The sequence below is a fragment of the Coturnix japonica genome, chromosome 3 (genome assembly GCF_054131305.1).
Source record: "Coturnix japonica strain WE chromosome 3, WE-NBRP24, whole genome shotgun sequence".
Lineage (NCBI taxonomy): Eukaryota > Metazoa > Chordata > Aves > Galliformes > Phasianidae > Coturnix > Coturnix japonica.
Window position 1 is genome coordinate 26,989,631 of NC_140665.1, and position 23,998 is coordinate 27,013,628.

A 23,998-nucleotide genomic window follows, 5' to 3' on the forward strand; every position below is an offset into this window, starting at 1 on the left:
CTTCAAAATGGCAATTTTTCCTCTTGCAGAATGTGTCTAGCTTATCTTTTTGAAAGCGTTCAATTGTGTTTTGTGGGGGTGGCACCACATAGTTTATGTGAAAGGACAGTGCTCTCCTTTGAGACTCTGATTGCACTTAATGTATGTGTATTTCATATCCTGTACTGTTCTTTCCATGTAGTGTTTAATCTTCACTGTCAGAGGGAAAACTGATTTTACGCATGGCTGTGAATTGAGAAGCATCATATTCCTTTCCATTCCATGCTGTTTCAACATAAAGAAGTTCTTAGTATAAGAAGGCTACTGATGTCTCACTGCCAGCAACTCTGTGTTTTTGGGCAGTTGACTTAACCTCTCTCTAAGGTGTTTCTCCATCTGATCAGTCATAGCATGACTTGGATTGGAAGAGACCTTAAAGATTTTCAAGAATATGTTGATGCTTTTTCTGTAGAAAAACAAAGGGTGTTTGAGTGCATGTACTTCTGTTATAACACAAGTTCTTTAAAATTAATGTAGTATTTGTCCAGGTTACCAGCAAGCCACTGATATGTCTGGTTGCAGAAGATGGGCAGAGGCAGTATAAGCTTTACTTTATTATTCTTAAAAGTGAATATTTCCTGCAGGAAAAGTAGATGATTAAAAAAACAAACAAACAACAAACTGGTTTGTGCTGAGAGTCTGTACCTACAGCCATTAGGAACTGTGAGCAGATTAATGCTATGTGGTAAAAGACCATATATAGCATGGTCCTATATTCCATGCCCACACAGTGTAGGTGATCCAGGTGGAACAAGGCAGAAATCACCAACTAACAGTCATGAGCCTTGCTATACCTTCTCTTGGCCTTTCATGGCCTTGAGTGGAATTGAAAACTGTCTTCGGAATGAAAGCTGGAGATAATACACAATGTCATGATTTGGCAAAAAAAAAAAAAAGTCATCTTGCAATTTATAAGTAGCAGTAAAGCCTGGGAAATATCTGAAGGGATTCCTGTCTTTTTGTGAGCATAGACAAAGCCTTATCTAGAAGACTGGTTGCTATTGGGTTAAGAAAATGGCAGACCAACAAGAGAAAGTCTGTTAAGAGCATCAATGGTAATAAGGGTAAAGTTAAGAAGACTGTGGGAAGAAGAAACAAAAAAAATTAACCATAAAAGGAGAGGAAAAATAAAAAGACCAAGATAAACAAATCTTAAGGAGTTTTTGTAAAGAAGAAGGGCTTCATATTGTCTGTGGTGAGTAGGATAAGATGTGATGTCTTCCAGTTGCAGCAACCCAAGTTCATGTTTCCAATTAGAAGGAAAAAAAAAATGAATTGCAGTACACTGGAAAAAGACTGCCTGTAGAGCTTGTGTGGAGCTTCTGTCACAGAGGATTTGTGTAACACCCTGGACAATTACAATTGGATACGGAAAATGATAGCTTGACTCAGTTTCCATACATGGAAACATGAAGCCACTGGAGGAATAGCGGAACAGCAAGCTTGGTGCTGTGTTGGTAATACCTTGCATTGTCAGGTGAGGGCTGTAGAAATTGGGTGCAGCTCCCCTTGGAGTTAGCACATAGCTGCCCTCTCTGCCTTTCCAAATCCTCTGGATACCTGATCTGTTGACAGTCAGGGTAACAATGACTAGATACTCAGTGGTGGAAGGCGCGGTGCCTTCCCCTAAACTCACTTGACTTGTCTGGAAGGTTTATTGGCTTTAAAAGTTATGTAGCCTATTTCTGACAGCAAACCATGCTGTAACCCTAATCATCTGTTTTAGAGAAAATCTGTATTTTAATCGGTGATAGTTGAGAGTGTATCTAGAGAGCAACTTTGGTTCATTCTTAGGTTTTTAGGCTTGTCTGTGAAAGAGAAATGGAGCTTGATCTTTAGCTTCTAACGATTTGCATGAGAAGTCTGTCCTTCTTATATGCTTGCATACCTTCTCAGCTTTTCTAGAAGTTACTGTATATGTGAAAAAAGCAACATAAGTATTCATATCTCTGTAACCGTCCCATCTTTTCAGATGTCCTATTATGTCATGTCTTTTTGCCTGAACTTCAAATATTTAGAGGTAAAGTGGTCTGATCTTGCCTGTTCATGTAAAAGCTCTCAATTTTCTGAGCCTCCTGTGGGGCAGAGGGGATTCCCTTACACAGCAATCTCGCCTGTGCAGCATTTCACTTCTAATCTACAAGTATTCTCTGAGGATTCCTGTCATATACTCTGCAATGCGTCATCTTGCTAATGGGAGATACAGCATACATTTTTATTCTTCTTTGCAGCTTGGTAGCAGAACAGATTTCATTTACATGAAAGTACTCCAGTGCAGCAGGAAGAGCTGATGATAACAGCGTAGTTTGCCTAGAATGCAGAATGCAGAGCACACATGAACTTTTATAGGTAAAAGATCTATTTCCACCTGTCTCAGTCACAGCCAATTCCTGATCTCATTTCTTGGTAATGAAATCTCACATCCTGCAGTGTTACTTGTTCTGCAGTACAGCGAATCATGCTCATAAATCTTGGGCGTGACAGGAACCCTTTTACCAACCTGAAAATGCTGGAACTTGGTCTTTTCTTTTTTCTAAATACATTTTTAGGATTTGCAAAATCTAACCTTCTTAAAAATGCTGTAAAGATCCACTTTGTCCTCTGTTCCGTGCTGCGTTGAACTAGCCCAAAAATTGCCAAATGGTGGCTCTCGTTTTTCACAAGTAATCACTGCAAATGTTAAGTCAAACAGCTGAGCTCGTTACTGTGTGTATGCTTGAATTTATGCATTAGTTTAAAATGGATGCGTCTTAATAAAAATAGGCATGTCACTTCAGAAATCTCATACAGGGCAGCAAGGCCTTAGGGATTCGTAAAACAGTGAATAAGAAAGCTCAGAGAAGCATAACCTTCTTATTGTTTTCTATCCACTTAAAGCAGGAGAAATAATGGAGTGACAGCAATTTAACTTGCCTGTGCTTCTTTAGTGCTCTTAATGAGAAAAATGGTGTCATCTGGTTCTTCTTGGGGTCTTTTGTTTTGTTTGTTTTTAAGGCTGTTGTTGGGAATGCACGTACTCTGTATTTTCTTTTTTTTTTGTTAATTGATGATTGCAGTATGGCCTGAAATTTGGGATACTTTCATGGACAATTGTAGATGAAATGCTGGGAAGTTGTAGACAACAGCAGGAGACCTACCTACTGTAGAAAGGGAACACTAAGAGATGTCCTGCATCAGCAAGTGCAGTTCTGAATAGGCAAGAGAAAAGTTTAAATCAGACTGCTGCAAAACCCTTGTCCTTCTGCATTGGTGCTAGAAAGTGATGCAGAATTCTGCACAGATGCTTTGAGCTACTTCTGCTGGTAGTAACATTCATAATTTGGTGACATGACAGCCAGCAGTGGAGTAGGCATAGCTGCTCCCTGTGCCTGCCACGCACAGACAGACTGAGCCTGAGTGGTGAGCGCTGTGATAGCCCAATGCCATCTGGCACAGTCCTCGGGCTGTGAGATGAGCCACTGTCCTGCTGCCAGCCTAAAATGAGTGCAGTAGGTTGCATCTGCTTGTCTGGAGACTTTCAAAATGTGAAAGTGACCTGTTTTCAGCAGAGTGGGAAGGGACCAAACTTGTATTTATGGAGTAGAAGACTGTGTACAGTGAGAATCTGCAGCTTTACGGCTGAGTGTTTTGCACTGAAGGCCATGGAGATGACCAGCACACAGCATTCTGCTGAGGTGTCTGAAGTTGGAGGCAAAGTTGTCAGGGTCTAAGTGATGTATTATAGGCAAGAGGGATGTGAAATAGGGTCCTTGTGCACTTGCAAGCATTTCTCTGGCCTCAGACCAGTTGGATCAGTTACATGTTCAGACTCTTGTCCCTTTCCACACTTCACAGCCCCACACAGGATCTATCCCGAGTGTCCCAAAATGCCACTGGAGCTCTTTGGGATTAGAGACTCTGAAGAACATCATGGGATTGGATTCTGATTTAGATTGACAGTACTTGATGGTCTTCTGGTTCCACGTCATGTTTTTTTTATCTTGTGCTGCAGCTGAAGGGAAAGGTGAACCAATAAACAGTGCACCTTGTAAAGACACACATAAAGCAGTGTTGATGCTTCTCTTTTAAGTACCAATCCAAGGGGACGGGATTTGTCTTTCATGACAGTGATGTGCTGTTTCCCCAAGGGTGGTGAGGAAGGATTCTGCTCCAGGGAGAACTGAAATTATTAGGTGAATAATGACTGTACTTGGTCTGGGTTCCCTAGCTGAGCCATTCAACCTGCAGCAGTCTTAGTCAGCTTTCATGTCCAGTGGATATGTATTATTAGTATATTCAGTGCATAAAACATTTTCATGCTCAGATTTAATGTTTCTGCTCTATTTGTTGTTGTTGTTTTTTTTTTTTCATTACTGACTTAAAAGCTCTAGGATTGTTTATATGTTTTCTGACAGCAGAAGTAGGGGGTGATACAGTCTCATCCTAAGGGATGTTTGGAGTATCTTCTGAGAGGCAATAATCTGCCCTCGCCCCTCACTCCCTCATACTCATTTAGGAGGTGAAGAGCAGCAGGATGTGTGTGAGAGGAGAGGTCTGGAGCTCGTGGAGGGACTGTAGGGAAGAGTCCAGTGGAGCAGGGGGAAGTTTTCTGCAGACAAGGGCTGCTGATGGTGGTCCTGGGATGCCTGGTGTTCAGCTGTCGAGGTATTCATCCAGCCTGCAGAACGCCATCGCAACAACCCAGTGCTTGCCTTCAGGACAGCAATTGCATGAGTCCAGAAACAATTGTGTGGGTTGCTGATCCTCCTGTTCTGAATGGCTGCCAGTAGAGGAATTGAAGCCAGAAGCATGGCACTTTGAAAAACTAAGTGGAGAAACCTGATTTTAACTACACAAAATGCTCCTGTCTCCTCTTAGCCTTCCTGTGTTTGCTCATCTTTAAGACAAGAAGGAAGAAAGAGCTGTGCTTGTCTACCTGAATGGTTCTTAATAATGTAACACTTCAGGAAGCATCTGGTGCTGTACAAAGGGAAATAATCGCATCCTCCTTGGCATCTGTGATTCAGCTGGTTTGAGGAGGGAGCAGGCTGCAGCTGTCCCAGAGCCCTGCATGCAGTCACGGTGCTCCCTTCAGCTGCTCAGCAGGGGAGATAATGCAGCCTTGCCCAGGGCTTGTGCCAGCAGCACTTCTAGGTCTTTGAAACCAGCTTTGCACAGACATGAACTTTGGTTTCCAAGCCCTTTGAGAGTCGCTGATATGTGCTGGTCATAGCCAAATAGAGACAGCTAATGTCTGAGCTGCTCATATCTGTGTTGCACCCAAAAAAGGAATACTTCTCCTTATTTAAAACAGTGCAGCAAAAGCGGATGTCTTTGATAGCTTCAGAGAGCTTCAAGTTTGATTCAGTCATGTCTGTAATGCCAACGTACAGCTTTCCAGAAGGTTAGAAAGAAAGATATAAATATATTCGAACCATAATTCTGCAGCAACAGCAGACAAATTTTCTGATTTAGGCTGTTCCTTCTGTTGGTTTTCTTGCTAAAGCTTAGGCTGGTTGCTAGGCAACTGGCAAAAAAAATAGTTCATTTCTTTTCGCATTGCAGGAACCTTGGGAGCAGCAGAGGCCTCAGATGGTTCCTTAAATAGCATTGCTGGGGACTGGAAGTTAAAATATTGAACAGTCATTGGTTAAAGATCCTGTTACAAAGGTCAGCCATCTCGGGGATATGCAATAGTTTGGTTTCTTTTGGTGCAAAAGAAAGATCAAAAGTCTATGTGCGCGCTGAAGGTAGTGCTAAAAATGGGAAGATTCCTGCCTGTTGAGCACAGTACCTGGGTGGGCTGCAGAGTTGCCTTGAGGCTTCACTCTATTTTTTTTGACAGGAAGTGTGAAGTGGGGCATTTGTCACATTATCATGGACAAATTTCTTCTTTTAAATCATAAGATTTGAGAGGTACTTCTAAAAGTAAATGTCTGAAGCTGCTTAGCTGCAGTGTTCCAGTTTGCAAACCACGAGATAAAAGGAAAGGGTCCCTATATTGAGTGAAGTGAATGTCTTTGGGGAATGTTGTTTATACTGAGGGATTCACAGAACTGTAGAAATTCAAGGAACAGCTAACATCAGAATAGCTAATTCCCATGTTCTTAATTGCTGACTCCTTCATATGTCGACTTCCCTTGCTGTTTCAAGATCTCTTATAGCATATAGATGGCTGAATCCCAGGATAAGGGAAATACTTACTCTTGCATACTGGTATAAGACCCCACCCCACCCCCAAACATCACCTTCACTCCTAATCCCTTTCAGATAGCATAGCTTCTAAGACAAGAGAGGATGGTTTAAGGAATAAAGCAATGTTAATTGTGGCGATTCAGCTGTGTCCTGAGCTGGCTGTTGAGGCTATCTACCAAGACCACCTTTTTGAGGAACATTTATTTCTCTCTGTCTGGAAGGTATTACTGAAGAGAAAAAGTCAGGAAAGATTGTTTGGAACCTTTGCAGGAGAAAAGCAACTGTGTATGGTGTGTCAGGTCTGCTTGGCATAACTTGTTGTCTGGAAATTCTTCCTTTTTCTTACATTTTTTGTTTATTTATCTTCTAAGTACGAAATGCATTCTCTGACATCCTTCTTTTCTTCCTTTGGTATAGTGGAAGAGAAGAGTAAAGAAAGATAAATAATATTGAAGTACACTAGGAAATCCAATATCTGGGCATCATCAATGCATTTACCTAAATGGAATGCAGAAACTCTTGAGCCATTTTGAAAAGCAAGGAAACTAGCAGTAAACTGTTCTTTCTTCTGTACTGGTCATGTGCAAACATCTTTCAAGATCGTGCTTGTGTACTTCATTGTATAGTTATCAAATGGGGAAGAAGAGTATTTAGTATTTGAATAGAAGTTTTTGGCTGTTTTATTCCCTTACGGGATTCAAAATCATTGTAGCTTTAATTATGTAGGGGGAGACATCTTTTCCATCCTTCTTCCTACTAGCTTCCTTGTGTTATCACTGCAGGTCAAGAATTACACTCTGTATATTGAATGCAGTGCATGGAGCTCTTTCAGAAGTTAGAACTGAAAGCAGCCATTTGTCAGTGTTGGCACGCGCTTCCCTGCAACTTCCTTTCCTAATTTTCCTTCCCAGCAGAAGGAGAATATTGTTTGCAAATAGATTAGGTGAAGAAAAATTAACAGGGAGAAGAATGGATTCCTATACAGATACTGGATTTAAACATGGAACAGTAGCTCAGTGTCCTTCCTCTGTTGTTGCAAAAACCTTAGGGCTGGTGTATGAAGTATGGAACCTCTTATAATAGAGGTTCTTAAGTCCTTTATAGAACTCACCTCTTCTTCTTCTTTTTTTTAATCCTCTTTTGTGGCTGAACATTCCCATAAAGTCAGTATTTTCACTCCATAGCCTGTTTTGAGCTCACTTCCTTGCTGGACCTAACAAAAAATAGAGTTGTCCTGAATCTCCTTAAACCTGGTGAAGATCACAAGGCTGAGAACTCCTTCCACATACAAAATTGAAACCCATGTGAGGCAACTATTGGCAGGGATGCCATTCCTTTAAACTGTGTCTGTTCAGTGAGTTTGTGTGTTTGGAAGGATTTAATACCCTTTTTCCCAGTGAGACTCCAAATGAGACCCAGAGGCAAATCCCTTTTTTTTCCTGAAATCCTTGAGAACTGATTCCAGCGCAGTCATTAGAATCCAGCAATTAGAAACACAAACAGAATTTAATTCAGGCCAGGGTTTGTGTTTTATTTAAGTGAGCTGCTCTGAAGCTCAGAATTATGAGCAGGAAGCACACAGTCATTTGCAGTTCAAGCTCTACTCTTCTCAAAACATGCCCCACCAATAAATCTAATCATTATTGCCTTGTAGGGAATCTCACAAACAATTCTCTTTGCTGCCTGGTCCACCCACACTAAGTGAAAGAATATGTACATTTTAATTATCAGATTATTTCATTGTTGCACAAATGCTTTATCACAGTAAATATTTTTACTAACCAATGACATGCGTATTCAATACTGAGTGTATGATGTTTGTTCCCAGGCAATTGGTGCCTGTAATGAGTATCTGCATTACAGCTTAGTAGTGTATTTCTCAACAATGCTCCTTAAGGGGGGGGTAAGGTTACGATGGGAGTGGGGTATTCTTTCTACAGTTATTCCTTGTCTAACAGTTTAATCTAGGTGTAATTTCTGCTGGGTAAAGTTTTCGAGTTGAAATTATATAGATCTCTTGAATTTTTTAAATGCAGCTGGATAGGAAAGCTTCATGTCACCCTGTTTCTGAAACCACTTCTGCTCCCTGTGATTAATTGCAATTTTTATAAACTTGCTTAAAGTGACATATCTTTGTAAATGTTTTAAGAGCAGCATGAAAACATTATTTCTCCCTTTGTCAATTTGCATTCGGAAGCTCCTGAGTGCATGCAGTAAAGCCGCTCTGCACAGGGAGAGGTGTTTGGATGTGGACGCAAGGCAGGATTTTGTGCTTAGCTACATTCAGCAATGGCTGTTTTGTCTTTGGCTCCTGAGCAGTCTCTGGGCAGCTTGCAGAAGCACTTTCTGGGGCTGTAGGGGCTGCAGAGCTGGCATGCATCCTGGCCAGCCTTATTAAATGGTCTGCAGAAGGGGAAGAGCGGCTGTCAGGGAGCCAGGCTATGACTCTTCTCTTCTGGAGCAGACCCTGAAAGGTTTTGTAGCTGTGGCTCAAATTAGAACACGTCTCACTCCTCCAATTTCTGCTGGCTGGAAGCATGGCTGTAGCCAGCACCCAGGTGCCTACTGCTTTCTACTGCAGGGAACTGAGAAACCACATCCCTGTTCGGTCAGTATAGGTTTTCTAAAAGCAATGGCACTGGACAGGGTATACCCTGTATGTACTTGGCCCATCCATTTTGGTTTCGCCTGGTGGAATAGCATGGGTTGGAAGTGTTGTTAAGCTGCACACGTGCTGGCTATTGGGGTGGCATGTTGTCATATGGTGTTGCTTGGGTTTTTGGTCTACAAACACCTGTGGTCTGGAACAGGAGCAGGAAGGAAGATGATGTGCTGGGTTAATACCGTTATGAACAGCAGCACATCCAGCGGTGGTACTGGGAAGACCAGCTTCCTGCAGTGCAAGCAGCCTTCTTCTGTCAGGCGAGGATAAGATGCCATTAAAACCTGAGATTCAACTTGTTCTAAACAAATAGGTGTCACAAAGATTCATCTAGAAACAGTAGAGTACAGCGATGTGATTTTGCTTGTACTTCAGAACTGAATTACCAAAATCTTTATTTCTTAGAGTAGTGAGGTAGCAGTTTAAGTTCCCATCTTTGCTCTTAGGCATCCTTCTGGCTTTGGACAAGCTGTTGAATTGTGTCTGGAACTGTAAAACAGCAGATATTTCATTGCTTGTACCAATGGTATTGGATGGCCCACGTAGGAAGGGAGCAGCCTGGAGAATGTAGGGCATGTTTCTAGACCATGCTACAGGTACCCAAGCTTTCAAGCAGGAGGCTTCTGCCACTGCAGAGCCTATGTTCTCCCTTATAGAACTCATCTTTTCTTTGGCAGAACTACTGTACATCCCTTCTTCCCTTTCCAAGGCTCCCTTCCAAGCCAGTTTTTAGCCAAGCTTTGAATCCCTTAGCAAGAGCTGGACCTTCAGTTCTGTGGAGAAAGGAGGAGGCAGGCTGCGCCAGATCTGTACAGTGTGAGGGAGGGGAAGTGCTGATAGCCCGTGGGAGTGTGAAGCTGTCATGCAGAGCTGCCAATTCCTTGGGATTAGAGCAGACTCCAGACCCTGTGGTGTGCACTGACAGGAGGCCTGGTGGGGAGGGTTTTTGTGGGTCAGGGTCCGGAGGAGATGGCCATGGCGTCATAGGAATAGCCATTAGTTTGGTTCTGCAAGCTTAGTAGTGCATTTACTGCTCTCCTGTAATGTAAAAAGGCCATGGGTATTTAACGTGGTTGGGAGCAATGGGGCATGTAAGAAGAAATTATGAGATAGCTTCCCCTTGAGTTCACAGGTGAGAGCATTAGAGGGGCTGTGGGTCATTAAAGATGAGAGTTGGAAATTTCAAAGGAGCTGTGTTTTGAGCGTGATGGGGGGGCTACAAAGCTAACAGAGCTGAGCATACCTTCTCAACAGCCTCTCAGACCTGAGCTTTCCATATTCCCTATTCAGCTTTCTGAAATATGGCAGCTGTGAATGGCATTGCTGTAAAAAGCAGTGTTTATAGAGCACATTGAATATCAGATGGGCTGTGTAACTCCTCAGCTTCATAAACACCATTCATGCATTCATGAATGGTAACCTAACACCAGGAAGATTTCTATGGGCTTTCTTTCTAATACATGCTATTCAGACCACCCGCCGAGCAGTGTGGTGCTCTGCAATTGCCTGCTCCACCCTTTGCATGGTAAGATCCCAATTGTATTCTTTTATGTCCTGGAACTAGAAAAGACAGAAAACAGTCTACAGAACAGATTACTTTAGCTCTCTGAATATAGTTGGCCTAAAATGTAATGTACTGTAAGATAAACTCTTTATGATCTTCTCTGGCTTGCTAGAAGATGATTGCATGCAGTGGAAACTGTGTCAGAGTTCCTGTGAGTTGGAAGGGCAGAGTTAAAATTACCAGCATGTTAACAGCTTCTTGTGTAGTGCGCAGACTGGGCTGCTTCTTCGGTGTGTTTCTTCTGAACGTGGGAAGTGTGTGTGTTCATATGCGCACATGTGTGTCCCTGTGTGTGGAGGTGAGAATAAAGTTGCTGGCTTTTTGCTGATGCAATGTTTTAACTTCATCTCACTGTGTTGTATGTTTCACTGAAATATATTGCATGGACTCCCTAACAACACTGTCTAATGTTTTTATTATCTTTTTTATTTCTTCCTCTTCTCTCTCCCCCTCCTCCAGTCAGCATATGCTGTATCGGTGCTCAGAGAGTGCGCTAAGCTGCGACCAACAGATCCCACCGTTCCTCTTCTGGCTGCCAAGGTCTGCATTGGGTCACTGCACTGGGTAAGCAAGCTGATGCAGTTCTCATTATGCAGCGTATCTAATACTGCAGTGACAGTACCATGGTGTAGTTGGAGTGCTGAGAAAGGAAATCCATGTTAAAGATCATACACATATGCATGCATTTTAAAGAAAAGAAAAATACTAGTAATAGATATTGCAATAAGACACAGGAATGGGTTTTGCTGGCCTTTCGTCAAAAGAATGGGATAAATCCACGATGGCTATTCTGGAGACTGCCTCTTCAAATGAGTATCCAGAGTTGTATCTGCCACCCTGCTAGCACCTGGAAGACAAAAGTTAATAAGTGAGTCTGACCCTTGAACTCCTAGATAGCTGAGGTCTGCTGTATGACTCAATCCGTTGTTCTTAAGGTTCCTGTGTCAGTGTTTTCTGTTCTGGATGTGTTAATGTATGCCCCAGAAGCAGAGTGGGAGTTGAAGTTTGTGCCTGTGAAATTCTCATTATCCCAAGGAGCTGAAACATCTGTCAGTCTTGTACTGTTTGGTTTAATTAATTGAATTGCAGCCTGCTGTTTTCACCTGTCCTCACCACGAGGTGTCCCTGCAGTCAGTGAAGGATTATAATTGCTAACACAAGTAAAAGATACAAGGAGAAAAAAAAGCATGAAAGAAACTACCAGAAAAATCTGCTCAGATTTTGGTGACAGAATGTTCTGCCTCCTGCCGCAATCCTCAACATCCCTGTGTGTTGAAAATTGGTGTTGAGATGATCTTGACTGAATGCTATCAATTTACATGACCGTCAGTGAGAACACTTGGTTATGCATGTTTTTGAATCAGCTGTAATGGTTGAACTCATATGTGAGTCAGCAGAAACTGGAAAGCATTGTGTCTTAGGAAAGAAGCCGTCAGGTATGAGGGCGATAGGGGAATCCTTGCTGACCTACATGAATTACAGAGCAATTTAGCTGTCTCGTAACCTTAGCTCAGTATATAATTTTTGATGGCTGAAAGTTATTCAGCAGCTTAAAATAAGGCAGTAGATATTTTTTAATAAAGCAAATACTTTTTTTCTGATTCTTAGAGATTTAAAAACTATAAATTACAGCTGTATTGGAGGCTGTCATTAGCATCTCTGCTGATGGTTTTAAAAGCAAGATGGATTTAGTATTAGTCTAAAACATCACGTTGATCTCTTTTCTCTGTATGGGCTCTGAAGTTAGAGTTGCTTCATGGGCTAAATGCTTACATTCATCTGGAGCCATAGTGGGGAACTTGGAGTCTAAGAGCTTACCATATCAATTACACTGTCTCAGTGATTGCTGGGAGAGTGGGGGGTGGTGGGGGAAAGAGGGGAAGCTGGCAGGAACTTCAAGGAAAATCTTTCAGAAATCAAGGTAGGTTTTGCCTGGGAGCCTGGTCTTCAGTGTGAGAGACAAACTTGAGGTCTCCTTTGTTGCCTGTGGTTCTTCAGCTCTTCTGACTTTCTGCTCTGTGATCAAGGTGAGGGGCACTGGAGTCAATAAGGGAGGATGCTCTGCAGGACCTGATTCTTACAAACAAGGAGAACTGGTTGGGAATGCAGAGGGTGAGAGTAGACTTGGCTGCAGTGACCATGAAATGTTTAAGTTGGGGATGCTGAGAGGAGGGAACAAAGATGGTAGAATTGTCCATTCAGACATGCAGGAAGTAAACAAGAGTGGCGGGAGTGTGGAAAAGTGACCTGGGAGGAATACAAAGATGCTGTCCAAGTGAGCAGGGAAGAGCTAGGAAAAATCTCAAAGCCCACCTGCAACTGAATCTGTCCACCATTCAGGTGGATGTTAATTGGCTGGAGAAATGGACCTACACAATTCTTAGTAAATTCCACAAAGAGAAATGCACCTGGGGAGGAATAATCACATGCTGGAGTGCCAACTAGCTGGAAAGCAGCTTTGCAGAAGAGGACCTGTGGTTCTGGTAGACAAATAGAACATGAATCATCAATGTCAACTACTTATAAACAGAAATAGAGGCTTCAAGCAGGCTGTCATTCTCTCAGTATTTGCTTGACGTGTGACTTCTGCCTTAATTAGCCTTTGGACAAAATTCGGAGACAGTGTATTCATCTTGTAAGACTCTGCTAAAATCAGGATCCCTGTGATGGTCTTACATTTAACAGGAATGGTGAAGTTTTAATGAAGGCGCTCTGCTTGGTACTGAGTCATTGGTGTTTGTTGAGGTGAAAGGACCAGATTTCTGTAATGTGAGAAAAGAAATATCAGACTGCTTCTTTTTCTTATGTTACCCTGGTGTTTGTGCAACTCTCACTAGTTGAGGACAAAATCTCATGTGGTACCATTAAAGTCTGCTGGCTATGATGGATGAGGGGTTGAATGTGCAATTATTAGCCCAAATTGAAGATGCTGCTTTGCCAGTAAAATAGACAAAGGTATAATTTGTTTTTTTCTTTGATACTTCTCCCCAGCATCTCTTCGGATCCTCTAGTGCGGCTGACAAAGAATACTTTGTTTTAGGAACATGAGGCTTGTGAAGGGCTTGGAAAATCAACCCTATGAGAGGCGGAGGGAGCTGGGGCTGTTTAGTCTGGGGAGAAGGAGGCTGAGGGGAGACTTTATTGCTCTCTTCCAGTATCTGAAAGGTGCTTACAGCGAGAGCGGGGCAAGTCTCTTCTCACTGGTGGCAGGTGAAGGGGGAAATGGCCTAAAGTTGCACCAAGGTAAGTTTAGGTTGGACGTTAGGAAACACTGCTTTACAGAAAGGGTAGTTAAATGCTGGAATAGGGCACCCCAGGGAGGTGGTTGAGTCACCATCCCTGGATGTATTTAAACACTGTTTGGATGTAGTGCTCAGAGGTATGATTTAGCAGAGGGTTGTTAGAGTTAGGGTACTATGGTTAGGCTGCAGTTGGATGCATGGTCTTTGAGGTCTTTTCCAACCTGAGTAATTCTATGATGCTATGATTCTATGATTTAGAAAAAAAGGTGAAACTCTACCAGTCACAGCTCTTTCCTCAGTCAATCTGGTATGTCCAGAATTTCTCATACACAGCTAAAATGTTATAGCAACAGTCTAATCTTAAAAAAATAGAAGAAATGAGGGGGAAGTGAACTGTTTTTGACTATTTCAAAGGGTTTTTACCTCTAACAGTTGCTTTTTCATTGCATGGAACAGTTTCTAGTATTTTTGGATCAAAAGTGAGGTTCAGTCTGAAATAAGAACATTTTTTCCACAGGAGCATAGTAGTTATTTAGAAAATAACCTAATAAACTCAAACCAAATCTAGTAATATTCTTTTCTTCCTTTGCCTGAGTGGCCTACCCTGACACCAAGCTTCAATTATGCCATAGAATAGTTTTAATTAAGGGGAGCTAGAGAGAAATCTGAGCATCTTAGCATGATAGGTTTCTGCATTTCATAGTTGAAGGGATGCTTCTGATATTACTGGCAAACTCCGTTGTCTAATAAAAACCTTCCTGCTTAGCAGAGCTGTTTTTCTAAATGTCATCCTTACAGTAATTATTTGCATTTAAATTACATGGCAATCAAAACAGAATTGAATCATTTGAACTGAAAGTGAACAAGTTATTCAATGCCGTTATAAATAGAAAGGATAGATGGGGCACTGGAATAGTCCAATGGACAATATCAACAGTAACAAATACTCAGATGCATCTTGCTTTTCAGAACATATAAAATGCATAATTTCTCAGTTAGAAAACGTATCTGTGTACTTCATTGCTAGTTAGGCAGGAAAAGGGCAAAAACAGATCAGTGTTCATATGAACAAAACGCACTGTTTATATGTCCTGCATCTGTCTGTTGTGTGCATATGGTGTGATATTGTATTCAGTTGGTTTATAGTTCATGGTCATGGACTAATTTAGTATGGAGTGTCCATACTGGGATAGTCATGTCTTGATCCACTGTCAATTGAGAATGTCACTTAGTAAAAGACTTGCTGCGGTTTCATCCTTCACTTAGCACCCTTTCTCAGTTATACTGGCAGAGATTTTGAGCTGCAGCATGAGTTGTTGTTTTTAGTATTTTAATACTAAGGTACCGGTAGTTTCTTTACTCATCTAGGTTTCACAGGACTCTATTGCGGCAGATGTTGTAAGTATACTGAAAACTTAATGGCAGGTGTCAAATACTGACTTTATCCATTTTCTAATTATTATTTAAAGGCATCAATGGTTAGTTACTAGGCTGCTTTCTTGTCTTGTGTCTTTTACTATAGTGATTTCAACTGAGACTCATTTGAAATTTGATAAGTACCCGTGGAGATGAATTATGTCACTAGTATGGGGTTGAATCTTCTAAGGACAGTGGTCTAACAGGGAGTAGGAGGACCTGAGACACGCTCTTACTGTTTTCAGCGACCCACAATTAACACCACAGAAATAGTACTGTAGAGTCAAACTTGTGTAATATCACATGATGCCAGTGTTATCAGCTCATATGAATTTTTGGAGAGACTTCACCCTATGGCAAAAACTGCAGCACAAGAGCGTGCTGCACCTTACAGCTGCTTCCTTGCTTCTTTCGACTCGCAGATCTGAGTGTGGGAAAATGGAGATTGTGTTGTATCTGTTAGGGCAAAGGCAGAAGAGCAGTGGGGTCAGGCCAGATCAGACCACGCACCAGATCTGTAAAGTATAAGTTGTACAGTGAGGTCAGTACATGATGGGGTTGGAAGGAGGGTTGGAAGGTTGGCAGCATGGAGATTTAGAGCTTCATGCTTCTGAGGTAACAGCTTATCGTTCATTACTTTCACAGGCCACTTAATCCGAGAGTGTTTCTCTCTCCTTCTCTCTGTTGTTGACCCTGTCATTACAGATGATAAATGATGTGCATGTGCTTTTACTCAGTCACCTAGGAGCTCTGGAGGTGCATGGCAATGCGTAGGTTTTACTGTGGTATGAGTAACATTGTTAGATTGAATCTCACCCCATTATCTGAGTTATCCCACCTGCTAAGCAGACTGTAGAGGACTGACATCACTGTGAGGAGAGGCTACTGAGAACACAGTGAATGGTAAGGAGCTGCTGAAGATTTCTTCCACCTTTTAAAATAGATTTTCACTGACATCACAGCTGCTGTTACTGAGGCAATCCCAAGGATTTTAGATGTTAAAGGCAACCAAGAATTTTGTAGCCTATACAATTTCCTTGTGAACAAACCACTCCTAGTACACTGGAGGAAAGGCTCAAATATTACGAAGTACAGTGTGCTGAGTTTACTTGCTGAATAGGCTTAGCAATCAGCAGTGTCAAAAGACCAACAATAGAAAGCATAGGAATTTTTATTTCCTGTCATGTAACATGATTTCTGGTGTGTCTTGAAAACAGCTGTGGGACAGAGCTTTTCTGTTACACAGCAGCTTACTGGGCACTTTCTTCCTCTGTTGTTTTCCCCTTTTCTCCTAATTTTCCCATTGTTTAATTTTTCTTGTTCTTTATTGTGGCCTTCAAACCTCCAAGCCTGTATAACAAAAAGGATCAAAGCCTAATTAATCTAGGTAATAGTATGTAGCTTTGTGTGGATGCCCTTCCTGTAGGATTTGGATCTCCAAGATACTTGGGTGTTTCTCAGTCTCGGGGGTGTCCAAGCTCCCATTTCACTAACCTTGTCTGCTGTCCTAGTCCAGTGTCACTTGGTGTGTTTCCTGCCTCCTCCCTTGTGCACTCCCCTTTTCAGCACAGTAGAACATCATTTCTGTGCTGCAGTGCAGCACATCAAAACATCAGTTTTGCTTGTCTTCAATTGTTCTAAACCCATACTGGTGGGAACTACAGTCCACTTTCAGTCCTGGAGGGTATAGATTCAGTGGTGTAGGGCTTGAGCTTTTCTAAAAACACACTGGGTGGTGGTTGGAAACCAGCTGGGTGGCAATAGGCCAGGAGACAGCACCTGCTGTTCCGCACTTGTCAGTGTGCCTCTGGGCTTGGCTGGAGTACTCACCTAACCTGCGGTCAAATAACAGGAGTAGCCGCTCTCAGGGGAAGCAACCCTCAGTGTTGTGCAGCTAACAACTACTCTGTTTTCATCAAAGAGGATGGAGAAGGTGGAAGGGGAAAAAAAAAGAACAGCAGCACAGCATTACAGTCTTATCAGTGTCAGCTTGTGGTTTGGCAGCCTTTATCTCTCCAGGTGCCAGCTGTGTGCTTCTTTTCTGGTGTGGGGAAGAAGTTTAGCTAGTGCTTCCAAGTGCCTCCTGACAGGTAGTACAGCTTCAGTTCCAAAATGAAAAGTTCCCTTTAGCTTGTTTTCCTCAACACCTGCTTTCTGCCATACAGATCTCAGAAGGCAGGGAGCCTCTCTCTGCAGCCCTTTGCTCAAAAAGCTATTCAGTGTCAAGTACTCACAAGAATTTAGCAAGGGTAAGGGCCAAATCAGAGATGTAGCTGTGAGGCATTAAGACTTTGGGTTTTATTGCTTCTGAAGGAATAGCAAGTAATGATTCTAAGGGGAGTGAATTCAAGCTGTTACAAGTGAATTGACCAAAAAAATGCCTTTTTCCACATTCTTGGGAGCTGCTGTTGGTGCTGCTGGCAACCGGGTAATAGCAGTACTTGTGCATTTCCTAGTGATGATGTTATGCCGTGCCATCCCTGCTGTCTGGGGGACACCTGGCATCCTGCAGCCTAGTTTGCTAGCAATGGCCTGTGCGTTGCAACAAGTTTTGATACATGTTCCTTGCCCTCCCAATGCAGCATTGCACCATTTTAAGTTGGAGTCTTCATTTGGAGAAAACAAACTGTTTGAGTTCCCTTCATGCTGAGGCTGGCCACCTGGTTGTGCAACTGGAGTAGGAATGGTTGTCTTCTGCTGTGTCTTATCTGACTTCTGTGTACCTCAAACTTGCAACTTGTGGGAGTCCCAGAGAGTGAGATTTCATGTGCCTCTCACTGCATGAGGGGAGGGGAAAGGAACAGCTCAGGCTGGCTCCTGGTGTCTCAGTCATTGAAGTATGTAGAGAAGGATTTTTCACCCAGAGCATGGACAGGTTAGAGGCAGTTTGCTCCGGAGAGTTGAAAGGTTGCATTGGATGATTTGAATGGAAGGTTTTGCTTTTCATGGTTGCTCGGAGTGATTTAAGAGTAGGCAAATGGGAGAAGAGGGGGCAGATGGCAGTCACAGCAGGACTGGCAGGGAAAGTGGCTGAGTGCAGTAAGTAGGAAAAGTAAATGTTCTCATAAGCAGAACCAGCTGCTGAGCTGTGCTGGTGTTTACAACGCCATTTTCTTTTTTTCAAAGCAGCCTTCAGCTGACCAGTGTTTGCATTCAAGAGAGCCTTTGTGGCTGGTCGAAGTGCCATTAGTGTTAGTATGAATAATATTTGCAAGAATTATGCTAGAAGCACTCTTTCAGTCATTCTGGAAAGTTGTGGTTTTAATTTCTCATACCAAACACTAATCTGACACACACAGGTGGCTCTCAATAACTGGCAGGCAAGAAAACTGCACGGTGTGCTACTGATTTATTCAGCGTGGACCATCAGTCTGGAACTAGAGACACTATCAGGAGACAGTTCTGAGAAACAATGGAGCAAAATCTCTTCAGGGGTAAATGTCACCTTTTCAGCTCCAAACCTTGGTAGCTCTTTTCTTCACCTGATGGAGACTTCTTAGCTGAAAGTGCATGTAAGTAGAAGAGGAGAAATAATGAAGAAATAGAGAGGGAATATGGCTGTTTATGGTAGCAAAAGAGGTGCATAATTAAATTTCTGACTGCAGAGATTTCATTTTTTATGTAAATGTTCCTGAGAGCTGAATAATTTAGTTACTGTTTCATGAGAAGGGCAGGGTTTTTTTTTTGTTGTTTTTTCTCCCCCTCTGTGCTGAGTCATGGGACTTTTTCTTCTTCCATTGTCCTAGGCTCTGGTCCAGAACACGCTTTAGTATGTGGCAGGGAAGTCAGTAGAGCTGCCTACAGGATTAAAAAGTATCCTGGAACAGGCTTTGTGTTTGCGGGCTTAAAGGGTAGCATCTGAGCATCACTGAAGTCAGCAGAGTTATTTCCAGTGTTTGCAGTAGACTTTGGATTATGCTGCTAAAGATGATCCTTGCAATTTGCTTGGTGTTTCTGGGAGGTATTCCTTTATCAATTAGTATTTTTGCCATACACAGATTATCAAGTAAAGACTTCATTATGTTTGATGTCATCTAATAAATACCAGCTCCTCTCTTTATGTAGCTGCTAATTCATGTTATCACCTGAATGTCTGCAAGGGATGTAACTGGGAACTCCCTTGACAGGCTGCGGTATATCAAGTCAATTCTGTTCTTAAGTAATATGCACATAAATTGCTGCAGAAGGAAAATTTCTCATCTGCTGATACAATTTTGATACCAGTTCCTTATGAGTTTTAGATGTCAAAGAAATATGAGGTGCTGAAATGCGACAAAGCTGAATAATGAGAGAGCACATTTCAGTTACTGCTGCAGTATTTGCATCTAAAGCGTCTGGCTTTCCAACAAAAATGTTTCCTCCAAACAAAGTAATTCCATTCCAGAAAGTCAGTAGTCATGTCATAAAAGTTTGCAACAGTAGGATTTTTGGGATAGTGTGATGCTGTCTCATTGATTGCTGGTTAACACTCACTGATTATGGTTGACAGGATCTGCAGATCACCTTATATGCACATGAAGTATTCCTGTAGACTGTGCCTTTCAAGTATCGCTTACAGCTTTTGTCTCTACCTGTCTAACCTTGACCTTTTCAGATACAGTCTACAGGTCTTAGTCTTTTCTGCTTATTAAGGATGTAGTAACTCTTTAAGATTAGAAGTGAGGAGCACTGTTCAAAGTTTTAAAGGCAATGTAGAGAAAACCTAGTTCTTCCTTTAAAGAAAGATTTCTGTTAGATCTTTCAGTCTACTGCCAGAAAGGTATATAAGTAGTTAGTCCATTGATATTTAAGATTACATGATTTCCCTAAAGAGAAATACAAAAATAAGATATTGTCCTTCCTTAACCTTAAACATCTGGAAATAGTTTAGGGCAGGTGCTTAAAACAAAGCCCAGACTTCTGAAAACAGTGCCTGTGCATCAAGGTCTGATAATTTGGCCTTCAGCATTCTCCTTTCTGTAAGTGCATAGTGTGATCACTGTAGTCACTGTTGTCAGTGTCTCTCAGATGACTGTATGGGTATGTATAAAAGGATAACTTTACTGAAGCAGGTGTAGTAGAAATGTCTGTAATTCTCAACCTCTGTCTTCGTTTGCAGCTGGAAGAAGGAGAATACTTTGCTAAAATGGTGATAGACCTGGGTGAGGATGCTGGAGAGTCCCTAGCGAAGGGTTACTTGGCACTGGGTCTGACATATAGTCTTCAGGCTACTGATGGTAAGTTATCCTGTTTGTCAAGCGTGCTGTATTAAATATCTGTTCTGATTCTTGGGTGCGAGCAGTGGGAAATTTATTGGAAACTGTGCCTTTAGTGATGGCTGGATTTAGGAAAGAATCAGATTCCAAGACAAACGAGGACTGTTCACTTCCTCAGAGATATGTCCGTTATGGTAGTAAAAGTGAAGCTTTTAAGTAAAGGAAGAAACACAGATCATTGCTTAGGAGATGTTTATCTGACTGTATGCAATGATTCTTGGTGTGATTCATTTGGATATTTGTAATGTATTTATTTCACTTATTTGCACAACAGAAAATGGAACTTTCGATCTATTTTCGTGTTCTGTCTCCCACTCATAAATCACATAAAGAAATACGGTCCAAGAACTGGAGGCAGAAATGCCTGACTTGCAGTTCCTGGCATGATACTGATTCCCTGCAGAGATTCAACTTCTCCATGATGTAGTTTCTTTCTTTGCTTAGAAGTAAACAAGATAAAAATATCTGTCTCATTGGTACATATGGATTGACTAGATACAAATTGCTGAAAGTAAGATTAGACTGTGATTCTGTAGAATCAGTGCTTTGTAACCTGGAGGGCTGAAAGTCCTTGTGTCTGGGTGAGATCTGGATTTGACCTTCATCAGGCTCACAGCTGGGGACGGCCTTCCTTTCTCTGTGATTTCTAACATAGGTAAAAGGCCTCCTAACATAGTTTCTTTAAATAATAGCTGAGCTGTTTTGTTTCCTCAGCAGTTTGGCAGTCCAAACCACATGATTTTCTGTCAGCTGTGTTCCACATAAACAGATTTCTTCGGGCAAATGAGCCTGAAACAGAGCTAAAGTGACAGTTCATACGATGCGACGGAAGTGCTCAGACCTTGCAAGTTATACCAAAATTCTACAAGGCATGTGATTGAGGAAGTGGCTTGTGCTCTTCAGTAGTGCAGTGTATTTTTTTTCACCCAGTCATCAATCAAACCTTCTGAGAACAGCTTTCCAGCATGGAGAGAAACATGCATTGTTGCTTCCTTTAGTTCTCTGTGTCTCTGACTCTGAATAGTTCCCCTTACAAAGAGCGTCAAGAAACGTATGCCCTTCCTAATCTAAACTTTGTTGGTTTTTTTTAGTTTTAAAAAGTTCATTTAACATTGAGTTCTGCTTTATAGCCAAGTTCCTTAGGGCATTTTGCCTAGATTTTATATAAACTGTCCTTAAAGCTGCATGAGATCCCAGAGACTGTTTTCAGAGATAGTAAAGTTTTCTGTCCTAAGTCCATTACAATCTATTTGTTACTCTCAATGGAAAGAAGAAGGTTGTTAAAGAATGGAGTTGTGGAGGCATGTATTGTGGTCTGGCTCTAAAAATACCTTGGTAAAAGCAAAATGCAAATTGCAAACTCTTACGGAAGGGAAGGTTTCCAGGTATACAAGATTTCAGCTCAGGTGTTGTGGTAAGTGTTCTTTGTAACATGAAATAAACAGTCATTGCAACAGTTGCCTTGCAGTTTTGTATGGATTAGCATGTGATTTTGTTGTGAAACATTGGAACACCTGCCTTCTCATCCTCTTATCTGTAGCCAGTTGATCAGTAGAGCCACTCCTGCAGTTGTTTAGGAAAAATCTGAAGCGCGTATTTTCATCTTCTGGCTGCATTTTATTAATTATATTAAAATGGACCATGTCCTTAAGAAACATGGCAATCATGAATACATAGCAGCATTTTAGTTGAAAATGTCAAATTTACAAAAGTATGACATTAAAAAGAGCAACAACAAACTTTTGTTAGTGAGGAATGAAGAACAAAACACATTGAAAGGAAGGCAACTACTCTGCTGTGAATCCTGCTTTATAGTCTTATATCACTGTGTTTATACCAGTTTGTAGCAATATATGCTGACATGCAAATGTCTGTGTGTATATATGATTTTCTGTAGCCTCCCACTTAAGTTTTATTTAGTTAATCATCATTTTCAGAGATATCTAACCAATTGTCTTATAAAGCAGTAATATAAAGCTGCCTTCCAACCAAGGTTAGGTTTTCTCTCTCTAATGTAATTTCAGTAAATATTTATCATCCTATGTGCCAAAGGTGCTGAGGAGCTGTATTAGAGCCCTTCTTTTATGACCACTTCTTAGCAAGTGCATTTAGCAGAGATGAGAAGATAGAATCCTACTGAATGATGATTTGAAGAACTCATGGGAGCACTCGATAGACTCATTTTACAACTATTAGATTTACTCCTGGATGAAATAAGATTTTCTGAAACTTGTGCTGACCATAAGTACGTAGCTTTGCCATCCTTACTGTCTAATTATGTGGTTTTTGGAAGAGGACTCTATGAAGTTGCTGAAAGATGAGTCCTCAGAGGAGGTCATTGCTGCTTTTGCGTCACTCTTAAAAGCATATATCTCTTGTTTATACAGAGTGTCCATACATCTGAATTTTCTGCATCCCAAATCTGTTCCCAGTGAGTCGATTTCAACAGCAAACCTTTTGCTTCTTGTAGTTCTAGTAATGGCACAAGCTGCATTGCCAGCTTGGCCTCGTGAGGAATTCACTAAAGAAGGGAAACGTGGGATGAATTTAGCACAGGCTGGAGAGGAGAGACAAGTTCAGCATGCTTTGTGAAATAAAACTGCTCTTATCTAATGTCAGCTCCACACATACTGTTAAACCTTTCTGGATTAACAGACATTCACTCTCTTTTTCAGAAATGAAAGCGTGCTGCATCTCTGTTCTCATTTAGAATTTTGTTACAAGGCCACAAATCAAAGACTGAATTGGAAGATTTTTCCTAGCGTTATAAATAGTTGGTAAACAGCTAATGGTAAATGTTAATCAGTATGTTAATATTAATCAGCACCAGTTAATGTTAAAAAGAGGAAATAAAGTTAAAAATCCATTACTAGTGAACAAACACACCTTTTTTTTTTGCATCCAGAGGTAACGATCAGCACATGCAATCATTAATTTTGAATGCAAAAGCTGCATAACTTACTGTATTTAGTTGTCTTAACTCAGAGGAATTGTTTTGAAACACACTGGTATGTGCAAAAGGATGCATGCACACTGGTGCTATAGTTTGGATCAGAAATGTATTTTTGAAGTCCATCCCTCCACCCCACTTCTCAATATTGTGATTCACATAATAGAAGAGTGCTGGAAAGCACAAACTAGATTATTTTCTCATAAAACTAATGTGCTACAAGATTAGACCTGATTATACTGCAGTTGCTTATGGTTTTTCAGTCCACGGTACATGGACTTTCTCGATGTATATTTAGTGTTGATGCTGGCCCTCAGCATTACTATTTCAGTCTGTGCATTCAGTGCTTATTGTGCTGCACCTTCTTACTAACACAGTTTATCTTTCTCTGTTTTCAAATGTGACTTTAGAGGTTTGTATTTTGGTATCAAAAGTTTGTTGGTACCAGCAGCCCCAGAGAAGTCTGCATGGCTTCAGAGTTCTAGTCATGTTCATCCAGCTCTGTCCTCATTGTGAAAGATTTTCTTTGGCTGGTGTGAGAGGTATTCTGTGAGCTATGCAGGTTGCAGCAGCAATGACTTCTCTCACTGTCTAAGGAAAAAAACCTAATTTTGGTAGGGAGAGGGAAGGAACATGTGTGAGGAGGGGCACGGCAGTAGGAGGAACTTGCGCAGGTTTTGTAGACTTGAGGCATAA

General features: G+C 41.5%; 1 protein-coding gene across 7 annotated transcripts in view; it reads left to right on the top strand.

Moving 5' to 3' along the window:
• TTC7A (tetratricopeptide repeat domain 7A) overlaps positions 1–23,998 on the top strand; it is a 162,474-nt gene that overhangs the window by 47,351 nt on the left and 91,125 nt on the right. For all 7 annotated transcript variants that reach the window (XR_014944632.1, XR_014944631.1, XM_015857449.3 and 4 more), the window contains 2 exons: positions 10,899–11,003; positions 20,196–20,313. Coding sequence is in view for 5 of the 7 variants with exons in the window: in XM_015857449.3 (XP_015712935.1) it covers positions 10,899–11,003; positions 20,196–20,313 (223 nt within the window). In the remaining 2 variants the exon portion in view is untranslated. The remainder of the gene's footprint in view (positions 1–10,898; positions 11,004–20,195; positions 20,314–23,998) is intronic.